At 42.2% G+C, this 14,593-nt stretch overlaps 1 protein-coding gene across 1 annotated transcript in view; it reads left to right on the top strand.

Annotated features, from left to right (window-relative positions):
• anos1a (anosmin 1a) overlaps nucleotides 1-14,228 on the top strand; it is a 32,877-nt gene extending 18,649 nt beyond the window's left edge. Inside the window, exons 5-14 of the mRNA XM_074627354.1 lie at nucleotides 358-542; nucleotides 1,985-2,114; nucleotides 2,275-2,480; nucleotides 2,714-2,840; nucleotides 4,328-4,438; nucleotides 6,012-6,100; nucleotides 6,250-6,424; nucleotides 8,188-8,414; nucleotides 9,200-9,341; nucleotides 10,685-14,228. Coding sequence (XP_074483455.1) covers nucleotides 358-542; nucleotides 1,985-2,114; nucleotides 2,275-2,480; nucleotides 2,714-2,840; nucleotides 4,328-4,438; nucleotides 6,012-6,100; nucleotides 6,250-6,424; nucleotides 8,188-8,414; nucleotides 9,200-9,341; nucleotides 10,685-10,740 — 1,448 coding nt within the window. The 3' untranslated portion in view covers nucleotides 10,741-14,228. The remainder of the gene's footprint in view (nucleotides 1-357; nucleotides 543-1,984; nucleotides 2,115-2,274; nucleotides 2,481-2,713; nucleotides 2,841-4,327; nucleotides 4,439-6,011; nucleotides 6,101-6,249; nucleotides 6,425-8,187; nucleotides 8,415-9,199; nucleotides 9,342-10,684) is intronic.
• The last annotated feature ends 365 nt before the right edge of the window (nucleotides 14,229-14,593 follow it).

Genomic DNA, 14,593 nt, shown 5'->3' with positions numbered 1-14,593 from the left:
GCAGCAGAATGTTCAGGCCCCACTGATGGTAACACACATGATAGGAGAGGAATGATGTGGGGGGAACTCATTTTGCCTCCTCACACCGCGGCACTGAGTAAAGCTGTAAATCCCCCACCGCCCCGGGGGACGCTGGCTGACCTGGCTGAGAGCTCCAAGTCCTCTCTGCTAGGACACAGCCAATATGTGCTGAGAATTACAGTAGATGGGAGAGGTATAGGAAAAGATACCTCAAATCACAAGAGTTTGACAAATACATCCGTTAGTACACGTACAAATGCATCCCCTCAGTTTTATTCTGTTCTACTTTTGGTGTGTATTTCCTGGTTAGATAACAGGATAATATTCGTCTCCCAGGTGCTCCTCTGAAGCCGAGGAAGGAGCTGGGCTTTGAAGAACTCTCGTCTGGTCAGCTGGAGGTGCGTTGGTCCTCCCGCTTCAACATCTCAGCCGAGCCCGTGGTCTACATCCTGGAGAGGAGGTGGAACTTTGGCATTCAGCCCAGCGAGGACACTGCCACCTCCTGGCAGGTGGTTGCACAGGTTAGTTCACAGTGCCCAGTGTATGGTGTTAAATTTGTATTGAAGTGCTCATTGCACTGCAGTTCCTAACTCAAAATAATGTGTCCGTCCTGATTTATGACTTTGCTCTTGAAGACTTTTAGCTAAGACTTCTAAATCTCTGAGAGTGAGGCACAAACGGCGTTAAACGTGGCTGCTGACAGCAGTGTGCTTTGTAATTGTGCTTTTAAAAGTTTTAATGGCATTCAGCTTAGAAAACTATTGCTTTAAATGCTTTCTTTAAGTGCCTGCTGCACATTTTAGTGTCTGATTCTCCTTTTACAGTCCAGGTGTTGTCATTAATCTGTATTTATGTTTATTTCATCCTTTTATCCTTTCCAATCCAGCCAAGTAGACTGTTGTCAGGCTATTAAATAGGCGTTATCAGTCGCTATAAGCCCTGTAGATGTGGGTCAATAGGGGCCTACTACACCCACTAGTAGGTTTTATCATCTATTCACATGGTAGATCAACAAAAGAAAGTATAAAAAAACATGACAGCGACCTGAAAACACAATGTTTTTCCCTAAACTTAACTTACTTAAGTGTTTTTTTTGTTGCCTAAACCTAAATAAGTTGTATTTTTGTTGCCTAAACCTAAATAAGTTGTAGTCTTGTTGCCTAAACTTAAAGAACTTGTAGTTTTGTTGCCTAAACCTAAAGAAGTTTTAGTTTTATTGCCTAAACTTAAAGAGGTTGTAGTTTTGTTGTCTAAACCTAAAGAAGTTGTAGTTTTGTTGCCTAAACCTAAAGAAGTTGTAGTTTTGTTGTCTAAACCTAAAGAAGTTGTATTTTTGTTGCCTTTTTGTTTGTGTTCAAAACGTGAAGTTTCATTCAGTTTTACATGTTAGAACGTGTTACTTTTAAATTTCATTTTCACTTTTACAACATAGTAGGTGTAGTAGGCCCCTAATGACCCACATCTATGGTGCTTATAGCGACTGATAACGCCTATTTAATGGCCTGATAACTGTTGAATCGGGAGTCTAACCCAAAAATACTGATTTGACCAACATCTCAGAGCAGCAGTGAAAGAGTTCCTGTTCACCTGGTTAATATTTATGAGCCTGGATTTTATACTTATTCAGTTGTTATAACAACGGAAAGATGTTAATGCACATAAAAACAACTGAACCGTGAATTCATCTGTATTACAAAACAGTATAGGTGATCACAGAGAGCAAGAGGCCTAACCAGCTGAGACTTAGCAGCTGTCCCACTGCTGAACACATGCTTTTTAAATTTGTTTTTGTTTATGAATTTTAACTGGGCGCACTTTGGTTTTTATAGCGCCCAAATGCCAAATTCCTAGACAATTTTCTGGTTGTGTTGAGATTGAAAACCAACTGTCTCTTCTGAGATTGTAAGAAGACCAACCATCAGTGGATTCACGTCTTGTCCTCTTCTCTGTCGATTCCTCGTAGACCACCGAGCAGGGAGCGAGGCTCTCTGACATCCGGCCAGGTCGCTGGTACCAGTTCAGAGTGGCAGCTGTCAACACCCACGGGACCAGAGGATTCACCACGCCCAGCAGACACATCCACTCCAGCAGAGGTCAGAAACACACACCCTCTGTGTGTGACATGAGTGTTTGTTCTTGAGTCAAGCATCCTTGTTTAGTCAAGTATAGCCCAATATCACAAATGCATCAGTATGTGATATTACTCTGTGATTGCACATGGACAAATATTAACAACATCCCGTCACCTCTCAGACCCCTCCAATCCTCCAGCTCCCACCGAGCTCAGAGTGGCCAACATGAGCTTTGGAAGCGGCAGGTCGGTGTCGGCCAGGCTCCAGTGGAGCACGCCTGCAGACCTGGACGTCCCCGTCCACCACTACAAGGTCAGCTGGAGCTGGACTGCACTCGGACAGCCCTCCGCTTCGTCCCTGACCAAGAGGAGGAAGACAGTCAGAGAGGTGAGGGAAGACACTGATGTTACTCTGAAAATGTCCTGAGGTCCTTTGCACGGTAGCTGTCTGGATAGCTATTTTCGGGGCTTAGGAAAAGCTCTAAGAAAAATGACAAGCAATGAAGAGTTCAGAGAGGATTTTCACTCCTTTGAAAGACTAAAATTGCAGATATTTTTTTTGTGAAGAGACAGCTCATTTTCCATTCTTGTGTGCCTGGTCACCTGCTTGTGTGTGTGCAGACCCAGGTGGAACTGGACAGCATGCGGTCCAACAGGAGCTACAGCGTGGAGGTCCAGGCTGTGTCTTATTGGGGACAAACTCAGCTGAAAGGACCCCGAGCCATCCTCCACTTCAGCACACAGCGCAGTATGTCTTTATACATCATCAAAAAAGGACACTTTGGCATTTACAGCTTGATAACCTTTTCATAATGTGCCAGAAAAGAACATTTCTTCATGTCTGCTGCAGGGCTTATTACTTATTATTATTATTCTCAAATGTTCTTTAATAAAACAGCATGTTGAAGCGGTAAATGTTTTTTTTTCTTGGTTTTGAAAATGCATTTGTATGATCTTTGAAATATATGGTGCTTTTTTTTTTTTTTTTTTTAAATACATTTTAAATATCTATAGATTTCTCCCGCTGGGATGTTACATCTTTGATCCTCCGTATCTCAGAGCTTCAAACCAAATTCTACACTCTTAATCTGCAGCGTGACGGCAGACATGAAGTTGAGAGTGAATGCATCGTTATACAATGATGGAAGGGATTTCTTTTTGTGCCCATTTCTCGAGTAGAAACAAGAAAAATAAAAGTACTCAAGGTGAAAACATTCAACTATAGAGACGTTTTCTGTATATGTTGTATATGAACAACTTCTGGCCAGATTGCCATGAAAGTCCGTATAGATATTCATAGCCCCCAGAAGATGATTGAATCATGACAAAGTGTCTCAAAAACCTTGTATAGACGACCATGAAATATGCTTTTGATATTCATGGTCTCCTATTATTTTTGTTGGCCACCTGACCTTTCCTTTAGTACCACCATTAGAAAGAAATGTCCACTTCAACTCAAAAAATAGCAAAACTTAATGTACAGGTTGGCCTTTAATTTATCCGTTGCCAGTTTAAACGGTTTAATGTGTTCATCTTTAAAATGATGGAGCTTACAGTGGTCATCTTAATCACCTGACGACATTTACAAAACTTGAGCTTGAAAGAAAAATGTTATACAGTAGTAAGATATACAGTAGTATCTCACCAGGCAAAGTCTCACGACACAAGGTCCATGAACCCTTTTTCATTTGGACTTTTTCTAGTCTGTTGTAGTCATTGGTTCACAGCCTCCGTCCTTTCCACGCTTCCCATTCATTGTCTATGTCTATTCTGGTAGCGTGGCGGCGCGATCCAAGAGACGTGGGCGTCACGGGAAACTCCCTATAAACTAAGCGGTGTCGATCCAAGACAAAGACATTTACCAACTGTACAGCTTATTTCTCGCATAAAATGTTTTCAGAAACACCTTTGGGTGAACTATTTTTCGTGATATAAGAGAAGAAAGTTTCCAAAACGAGCTGCCAAGTTGGTTCCAGTTTGAAAGCCTTGTGCCTTGGGTCCAGTGGCGGCCAATCAAGCGTCCAATGCTTTCAAAGCGCCCCTATGGACATGTACCATTTGAATCTTGTGTTTAGTAAATAACCAGGTTGCTCCATGTTCCATGTAAATGTTACATCCTTAATATGATCAACCAAACTGTATTAAATGGGGTAATACTTTATATTATCTGAAGCATATAGTTATGTGTTGCTCCAACAGGCCATGGAGTTTCAGTATATTCTGTCTGTTTTCCAGCCACCACCACTGCTGCTCCGAGGATCCCTGCAGGTGCCAGTCTGGATGTGGGGACTCCATTCTACCAGGACGGACAGCTCCGCGTTCATGTTTACTGGCAGAGCAGCACGGGTATGTACAGTTTGACGGATGTGAGCGTCTGCCATCGACATGAATGAGGCAAACAGTTAGTCTTCCTCTGACACGCTACGCTGTAAAACTCCTTCCTGTCAGAGACTGTGAAGGCTGATCGTCTGTAATGCTGCAGCACCGAGGCACTTTTGTTTGAGGACGACACCGCGAGATGTTCAGTCGGCCTCCCACATGTATGAACATGAACTAAGCTGCTTATACGGAGTCCGTCATTCTGCCGGTGTTAGTTTGTCTGTTGACTGAGAGTTGACAGCAGAGAGATCCAGCACGGGTGTTTGTTTCACCTCTTTGTGCCTTTTTAATGCAAACTTTATTCAAACTAGGAATCTGTTCTTTAACCATAAATCAAATGTTATCATGTTTTTCAAGCCACACTAGAGGGACGGCTCTATGTATTACAGTGTCGTTTGATCCACCACTTCGGTTTTGGACTGAAATATCTCAATAACCATTGGATAGATTGCAATTAAGTTTTGTACAGACATTTATGGTCCACAGACTCCTAGGCTGCAGTCAAATAGTCCTTTTTGTTCAGGACGGTTCCTAACTGGTCGAATCGTCTAAATGCTAAGAAAAGGTGCTTCAATGCTTCCTTTCTTATCTCCTTAGGCATAGGGTACACTGGACCATCCTCTACCAAAGGAAAGGAGATAATGCCGTCCCACAATTCCTTGCATCAGACCCACATCAATAACATCCGCCATCGTATAATTACGTAGCCTAGTGTCGGATTCTCTTCGTACCGCGATACTCTCTTCCTATGAATTCTCCTTCATATATTTCCTTGACCTGATGACGTTTTCCATCGAGGTCAAGGAAAAGTGGTTAGGAAAAGACACAGGACTGTATATAAGAAGTGGATGCAGTCACCGTGTGGTGACACGGTGTGTGGACTTGCTGTTTTGAAGCTTTGAGTTTGCCATTTTGTCCGTCGCCATCTTGTTTTTTTTTTGCAACCAGAACTGAAAAGAGAAGGTGGAGCTAAGTACAACGCTGAATGAGACATTTTTTAGGCGACCAAAATGTTACAATTAACTTTGATGAACTGAAAACACACTGTGAGACCGGATAACGCCGTGGTAGCGACCTGTCAATCACAAGGTAGCCCCGTCCTAAAGCATCCCCTGCTTTATACTCTATCTGACTCTAAACGGGACCATAATTTACTAAATGAACATCATGCTGTATTGAAGAAGACTTGCGATTGAGACCATAAACTCATGTTTACAATGTTTACTGAGGTAATAAATCAAGTGAGAAGTAGGCTCATTTTCTCATAGACTTCTATACAATCAGAGGAGTCGCTAAGCATTTAGCTCAAGTGCGGCATCAAAGAGCCTTCATCTCTGTGTTGAGTGCACAGATAGGTCTGGGACATTTTAAGCTCCACTGTGCTGTGGATTTATGAGAGGATGTTGCTCTTTTAATGGAGCTCCAAGACCTTTCACTGTCTGGGACAATCAAATTGATATCAAACGTTCAGTGAACTTCTAGTAGATCATTCATTGTTGTAGACATGCTGTGACAGGGCAGTGTGTTTTTTTGTGTGTAGATCCCTCAGTGGACTTCTACAGAATCCAGTGGGGACCAGAGTATTGTGGACACAACCGGACGAGACCCGCGGAGAAGACCAGCACACAGGTGACCTATTCAAATAAAACAAAGTTCAAAGTACATATCTAAAAATTAACATTTAATGTCACAAGAAGACTAAATGTAAAGTTCAAGAGCTACAGGTAATTCATGTAAGAGCAGATCTTCTGATCATTTCCTGTCTTTGTGTGATCTAGGAGAGCTTTGTCAGCCTGCAGGGTTTGCTCTTCTCCTGTAAGTATAAAGTCCTTCTGCAGCCCGTCAGCAGGAAGAGTCATCCTCTGCTGTCAGAGAGCACCAGCTTCTTCACTCCTTCCTGTGCCACAATCCAGGCCAAGAGCCCCAAACCCATCACCTGCTCGGGAGAAACAGGTGAGACGACCTGAACCTCCGGTCTAGAAAACACACAAGTCAAAGTGATGCATCATATTTATGGATGTCTGCACATCTGGACACTTCCTTTTAACCAGGGTGATTTAAAGTTCTGTCATATCATACAGTACAGACTGTAATTAAGAGTATCCAGACTCTTAATTACAGTCTGTACTATATGATAGGAGACTAACGAGACTAGGAGACTAATGTTCACGTTAGTCCTGGTAGCTAATGTCATGATTAAGGGAGTTTTTTTTAAAGAAATTTCAAATAAATGATTTACTAATTATTATCTATTTATCAACAGACATGGAAATAAAACACATCTTTGTATTCTTTTCCTGGAAATGTATTAAATAAATTACCAGTTATTGGGAAATAGCAGAATATAATTATTGAATCATGTTTACAATAAAGTAGTTTTCGATACATTTTGAGGTAAATATTGGTGTAATTTGGCAGTAATTCCAAAGAAATTTCAAATATGTTACTTGCTAATTATCACCTAATTACCATGAAATTTGCAGACCTGTAAAATGAAGTGTTACCACCATTGTTGCAGCTTCCTCTTGGATGCATGCTTACAGGGGCTACAGTAGCCTAGAATGGACAAACCAAACTCTAGAGAGAGCCTTTTGCGTTTTTACGTTACCTAAAGGCCACCGTAGTTCTCCGACACGCTTGTGAAACTGCGATAACCGCAGAGTGCAAAACCGTGGTACCGCCATCTGACTTCCGTTGCTCCTAAAGTAGTGAAGACGAAGCGGTTTTGCGGCTCACGTTACCTCAGTCCAAGGAATGAGCCGAGGGGTACTTAGCTGGTTGCAATCTGCAACCACACCACTAGATGCCACCAAATCCTACACACTGTCCCTTTAACACACCATTACAAATACATACTTGATAAAAATAAAATGGCTAATTTAGGCTTTATTCCCACTCATCTAATGTGACTACAAGGCTTGAAATGGGGGTAAATCATTAACAGCGTGTGAATGCATTATTCCAAAGTCAGCTCATTCTTCCCTTTGTGACACGGTGTTAACACAGAATAAAGCCTTGAGCACTGAGCAGAATTTGATTTCCCCAAACACCTCACCTCATACAGCCCCCACTGATTACTCCCATGATTACTCTGATGCAGGTTCAAACACACAAAACGTGTAATTAACTGTTTTACACTACAACAAACTGTTACTTTGATCGAACTAAAAGAAACTGAGGCAACGTTTGACAAACTCAATTGTAGACCGTAACTGTAAGAATGGAAAGTGAGTACAGTACAGCAGTAGTGTATTAATACTTTTACCAACTCTTCCTGTTTGTGTGTATTATTTCAAATCTGCATTGAATAATTAGTTAGCATCAACACAATTCACATGTTAAAGGTGCTAAATGCGACTGCATCAGTAACAAAAACTAAACTATGCAGGTCTGAGTCGTGGATCTGGGAGCTAATGGCCTGAAACCAATGGCAGCTTGACTTACTCGTGCCAGCTACCAAAATAAAATGCATGTGCAACGTTAGTTTGTACTAACAAGTCGCAAGTCCCTGAAGCATGTGCAAGAGAAAGATGGAAAACAGTGTAGGAATGTTGGTGGAAAGGCCGTGGGTGGATTTCAGGCATTGAAACAGTGACGGTGTTCTGGCTGGCAGCGACAGTGACAACATTGACTCCATGGTTGTCTCTGTCAATGAGTACAACCAACCATGAATGCTCTATAAGATCATAGTTAACCCCTGGCTGTGCTCCCTCCAGCGACGCCCCCTCCGAAGGTCCTGGTGAAGGCGGCCAACCTGACAGCGTCCTTTGAGGTCTGGAGCAGCAACGTTACCGCCATCTTTAGCTGGGATCTGTCCACAGCCCCGTCCAACCAGCAGCTGACAGGTTACCAGGTGACCTGGACGGAGGTCGTCCCCACCAACCGCCACAACAACTACAAGCTGCCTCACAGCCTCATCTCCCAGTCCCAGATCCTACCCCCGGTCAGTGCTGGTAGAAGGTTTGCCTATGTGTTCAGTAAAGACGGGTATAGTGGTACTGCTTTGAGCTAAATTAGGGACAGGGTCGTAGCTACTATTGAGGACACTGAAGTCATGTCCTCTGTGTTTTCTTCTGGGAATTAGAGAGTTTTAGGGGAGTTAGTAACAAATTATTTTGCGGGGTATAATTACCTAATCATTTTCTAGGACGTTTGCAGGAAATTACCATGTGTTTTGGTACAAATCCAATCAATTAATTCCAAATAATTGCTAAGCAAGAGAGTCTTTCAGGCAGCACACAGCAGGTCAGCTGAACATGCAAAACTGTGGCAAGCATACTATATACGGAGGATAAAGTTTCCAATGATCAATCAACATATACTTCAGTTAAAAGGGAGATTTCATGTCAAAGAAATTCCCCTATATATTACCACATATTTTACCAGGACATTTCCTAGGAATTGATTATTTTTTACAGCCCTGTAAAATACATTGTTACAAGTTTAGATTCTACAAATAAAACTTTATACACATTTGGGATATTTAATTGGCTGGTTTTAGTTAATATTAAGATTATTAACTTATTTTAGGCCAACAACATAAAGAAACAAAGGTACTCCCTTCTAAAGAAGGGTTCATAGACCATTTAGATCTTTGTGTTGGGAAATATTTACAGAAACATTAAGTTGAACAGATGAATTTCAAATTGGCGTAAATGCCAAAAAAAATACACCCCTTGAGTATTCTAAACGTCGTCTCCTGCTTCCTCTTCCTCTCCTCTCACTCAGGATGGTAACGTTCTGGTGGTGTCAGGCCTCCACCTTGCCAGTGTGTACAGGCTTGAGGTCCAGGCCATCACGGCAGACGGGGAAGGTCCTGCAACTAGCCGAACCTTCCAGACTCCGGGACACCAGAGCACCCTGAAGCACAGTAAGACATGACAGAGAATACTATTGACAGAATTGCATGAATCAAACTTTGTCTTTATATATCTCAGGTATTCCACGTCCCATAACCTAAACCTGGGTTTAAACCCGCTGGTCTGTGTGGGTTTCGGCCAGGTGTTCTGGTTCCCTGACCTTGCACGGCAGAGGATTCTCGCGATATCACGAGATCACACGAAAATCCATTTTGTCAGGCTTCAAGTAATGTGAACCACAGTGGTTCTGACCAATCAGCGTCCTGTGAGGAGCAACTGGCAGCTAGGGGCGTGGCTTAGGTGTGTGTGACGTGACACAGAGAGGCGGCTCCTGTAGAGGTTAGCGTTGATGCTGCAATAGCATTAGTAATATCAGAAATGGAGAGGATTTCTTCATTGAAAGCCTTTCTTGATTGAAAAGATATTTTTTCGCTCTTCTCTGGACTGGCGTCTGCAAGAGTTTGATTGACAGATGGTTCATCCAATCACCTGCCAAGTATTTATTGAAAGTGCCTGCCCTTTTCCAAACAGTTTCCAATGACGGCTTCTCAGATGGTTCTGTGTAACAAGACCCAGTACCCCCTGTTGTACAGAGAGCCCTTCTATGGTGTAATCGCTCCAACCAGAACGCTCTCTGGAGGTTCTATCCAAGGGTGCTAACAAGAACCCACCCATGTGAGACCACTGAGAACCCTTTTGTAATTCCAAGGGTTTCATCTAGATCCCACCCAACGGGGGTCTACCAAGAAATCTTAAATATTCCAAGGGATTCATCTAGAACCCACCCAACGGCGGTCTACCAAGAAATCTTAAATATTCCAAGAAATTCATCTAGATCCCACCCAACGGGGGTCTACCAAGAAATCTAAATATTCCAAGGGATTCATCTAGAACCCACCCAAGGGGATTACAGTCACAGGTTCTAGGAGTGGAGATTTAGGGAATTACCCAAAGAACCTTCAACACCTTTTAAGCCTTGAGAGTCTCCTTAAAGGCTGATGTGGTCCAGCACAACCCACAACAAGGTTCCCGATCACAGTTTTTGGGGTGGAGATTTCGTGAAACTAGTTCTACTACAGCCTTTACTATTTCAGTGGTGCAGTGGATTTAAAACACGTTAGCCATTGGAGCCACGTCCAACGACAATCATGGTTCACAATCACAGTTTTTGGGGTTGTGGGCTGGGAGGACCCATGCTTTCAACAATCCTTGAAGAACTCTTTGGATGAAAAGGGTTCTGGGTAGAACCTCAGCCCTTCAGGACCCTTTTGGAACTCTTATTTCTATGTTTTAAACTGATGACTAATTTGAAGTTTTTACTAACAAATGCCGCCTCATGTCTCCCCTCATTCAGGACCCAGGCTGAGGAAGCACCACCACCACAAACAGCCAATCATTGAGAGGCACTGATCCCAGACAGTCAATCAGCCTGCATGAACCGAGTCTCCCAAAGTCAGGATGATGAGGAATCCACAGAACAGTGATCAGTAATGACAGCCTCACCAGCCTCAGGATGGAGATGCATTCTCCATAGCAACCGTTTTAATCTCTCCCAGTGGACTGTTAAAAGAGAGGAAACCATCACTGACATGACTGGCAGCCTTTACTGGCCTCTTTATTTCACCATAACTGTTGGACTGCTTTAGAGGACAAAGCCACAGGAGCTTCTTTTTTGTATCATTTTCAATACAGTTAGAATTTGTATATATACTAGAATCAAACTGGAACACAGATTCACAAACACCAGACTGGCTGCCAATCATCCACCATGATCTCATTGATTTTGCACTAGCAATACAGAGGTATCCCACTTTAATGAATCCCCATTCCTTAGGACTAATGCTAGAGTAAAATTAATTTACTGCATTACTCGGAAACAGCAGGAACGCTGTATCTAGTTAAAGAAGTCGTACTTCCCTTTGACTCTAGTTTGTGATATGTGGGTGTACACCATCATAGCATGTTTTATTACCCGTAAGGCTAGGTATGATCCAATCACATTAATACATTACCCAAAGTTTAGTACCAATACCTAAAGAATGACAATTTTACACTAAAATCTGATCTGACATCTGCAAAAACAAGAACTCTCGCGAGACTTGCTGCTCGACAACCCATCTTATCCTTAACCATCCGAGGTCAATGCTGAACCTGAACAATCTTGCGAGAGTTTCCCCAGTTTGGTGATTCCCTTCTGGACTCTACCCTTGGATACGAGTCCAGCAACAACCATTGACCGTGTGATTTGGATTTTAACACAATCAGCTGAACAAGAAGTTTTCCTTAACTCTGTGGGATCCTAGAGACCATATTCCACATTGTCTTACCGCCTCGATACTTAACTTTTCCCAATTTTATCAGAACTATACGCATGGTTTTGAATTTGAATTTGAGTTCAAGTCCACTATACAGACAATTATGCAAAAGTTGTATTTGGGCTGAACACAACCCATAGAGATGCAGCTGTGTGTATCAAAGAGAACAGAGACAATGACTACGTTTACATGCACAACATATTCAGTTTTATTCCCCTTAAAAACGCTTCATTCAAACTGGACAGAAACAGAATAAAACTCACCTAAACCGTCATCGTTACTCTTTCCAACAATCACCAAGTGTGCTTTGGTCGAACTCAACTGTAATTTCTATAACTCTCTGTCTCTCTCTCTGAAGGAAAGAGGTGGGGTCATGCGTCATCAATGCGTCATCAGTTACACTGCAATATGTGTCATACCCTGAGGTTTTAATGTTCTGGCTGATCGTAAAGCTTAAAAAAATTCCTGAATCCGGACCTGAATCGGATCGCCACTAAAATCGAATGGATTGTTCATTGTGCCACGCCCCACCCCTCCAAAAAATTTCATTCAAATCCATTGTGGACTTTTGAAGTAATCCTGCTAACGGACAAACCAACGCCGGTGAAAACATAACCTCCTTCCTAGGCCTTTGGCCTTGGCGGAGGTAACTAGAGCTGTCGATTGATCTCGATTAATCGCATAATTGTCCACATTTTTAATCTGTTCAAAATGTACCTTAAAGAGAGATTTATCAAGTATTTAATACTCTTATCAACACGGGAGTGGAAAAATCTGCTGCTTTATGCAAATGCGTAAATATATTTATTATTGTCAATCAATATTGGAAATTTAGCGTAGGTTTGGAGCGTTATTTAGCCTCCATCGCGACAAGTTAATATGACATGGTTGGTACCGATGGATTCATTTCACTCTCATCATCTTCACTCTAGCTTTAAAACTGAGCCTGCTACAACCTAAAAATTTCGAGTTGCGTTAACCCGATATTATCGCGTTAACTTTGACAGCCCTACCAAAAACCTGTTGATATCCAAGTCTTTCATAATGTTTAAATGTGTGTTTCTCCTTCTTTTCGTCTGGGCATGCATCTCTGCAAACTGTCGGCTAGTTGGATTGTGTGCAACAAAAATTCAGAATATCATCACATTTGGAATAACAGTTGAATATTAGCGTGCATGTAAACGTAGTCGGTGAGCAAAGGTAGGGTCGACATCTTCACATCACATATAGCTGATTGATGATAGCGTTTAAAATAGCTTTACTGGAGCTCAGTATAAATTCATTTCAATCTGATAAAAGAATAATTAAGCAATGCTGTGAAGCTGGTTGTGCCAATTCTCTATTCTGCTGACACATATTGTTCCGTATTGAAGAAGTAGTAGGTTTTGATACCCAGCCCTAACCCCCCGCTGCACCATTACACAGTCCTTTTTGATGGAATTGCATGCAAACACTCTTTATAGTGTTGTCCGTATCATGGAGTGGTACCTTCAGTATGTTTTTAAATGATTTTCCTGCAGCTGATTCACCGATGTTGTTCTGTAAACGACGTGTAGCTCCCCTGTACTCTGTAAATGCTGTACATACTGTTTGTCTGTATTTATTGGTTGTGGTATATTTGTGTACCGTGTACTGTATGTGTGCTATAAACCTCTAGAGACCCTGTACAAAGTTGTTTTTTTCAACTGAAGATAAATCCCACGTCGATGTATGTATACAGCCTACTTGGCGCGTGTGCCGTTTTTTTATTTCGTATTATTTGATCTTTTGTCTCTGCTCCCTCATCAGCATTTTTTGTTTTTTTTCTCAGTATCCAGCAGTGACCTTTGTCTGGCGAGAGGAATTTATAATGACGCCGTATTCCCTGTGAGGGAAAAGCGAAAGCCGTGAGCAAACAAAGATCTGCAGTCTAATTCTACCTCCATTAGTCTGGAGTTGGCGCGCAAACAAAAGGTTTGAAGAACCCCCCCCCCCCCCGGGGGATACAGTGTACACGGCGAGGAAACTCTCAAGGCTCAGCAATGATTGCATCATGCCTCATTCCTATGCATATCCACACACTGATGGTGTTTTTCAGTGTGTGTGTGTGTGTGTGTTACAAGTACAGGTATATAAGTTAATACTCCTCACACACTTTAGACACAAAACATGTTCTGTGTTCTTCCCATCATCGTAATCGAAGTCCAGCTCTGTCTAATGCTCTGCGTATGTTAATGAAGTTCAGACGTAGTGCATCTCTAGGATGGAGTATCATCTGTATCAGAAGATGGAGGTCCTGCTGGAGGAGGCTGCACACAGACACACTGTGCAGGGAGTCCATTTGGATAAGGAATAGCTCAGCCTGGAGCGTAAAAAAAAAACCCCAACACATCTTTACCAACGATTTATGACCATTTCAGGGTTTTCCCCCCCCGGCCGGTCTAAAAATATGCTTACCACGCTGGAGGGAGGGGACGGAGAGAGGAAGAAAACTACAATAGATATTCTTTATTACAGTAAAGTCACTCTGAGGAGAGAGTATAGTGGAGGGGAAATGTAAAAGATGCACTTTTCTCAAAGGAGCAATTCACAGATTTTACACACGACGACTGGTTTATGTGGAGTGATCTCTTCTGTGTCGGGAAAAACCCATTTATATGATTAAAGTGGTCATCATGCTTTCCATAATAATGTTAGTATGCCTAAAAAAAAGACATAAATTACGGCGTTATGATGCACACTCATCCAATATTCACCAATAATTTCCTGCATAGTCACCTGCCTTTTTTTGATAAACATTGTTATTATACTACAGTATATAAAAAAGATGCCATTTATAAATGTTAACACTAAGTCATTGAATAACAACAAGACATGTTGCAGTGTTAAAGGGAACCGTTTCCCCCAGGCAGGTGTGCCAAACAGACTGTACAAGAAGCCTCGAGTTCGCGTTTTTGGCCGTTGCCATC

This window comes from Sebastes fasciatus, chromosome 24 (assembly GCF_043250625.1).
Source record: "Sebastes fasciatus isolate fSebFas1 chromosome 24, fSebFas1.pri, whole genome shotgun sequence".
In the NCBI taxonomy this organism is placed as follows: domain Eukaryota; kingdom Metazoa; phylum Chordata; class Actinopteri; order Perciformes; family Sebastidae; genus Sebastes; species Sebastes fasciatus.
This window is presented reverse-complemented; position numbering and strand designations above follow the sequence as displayed.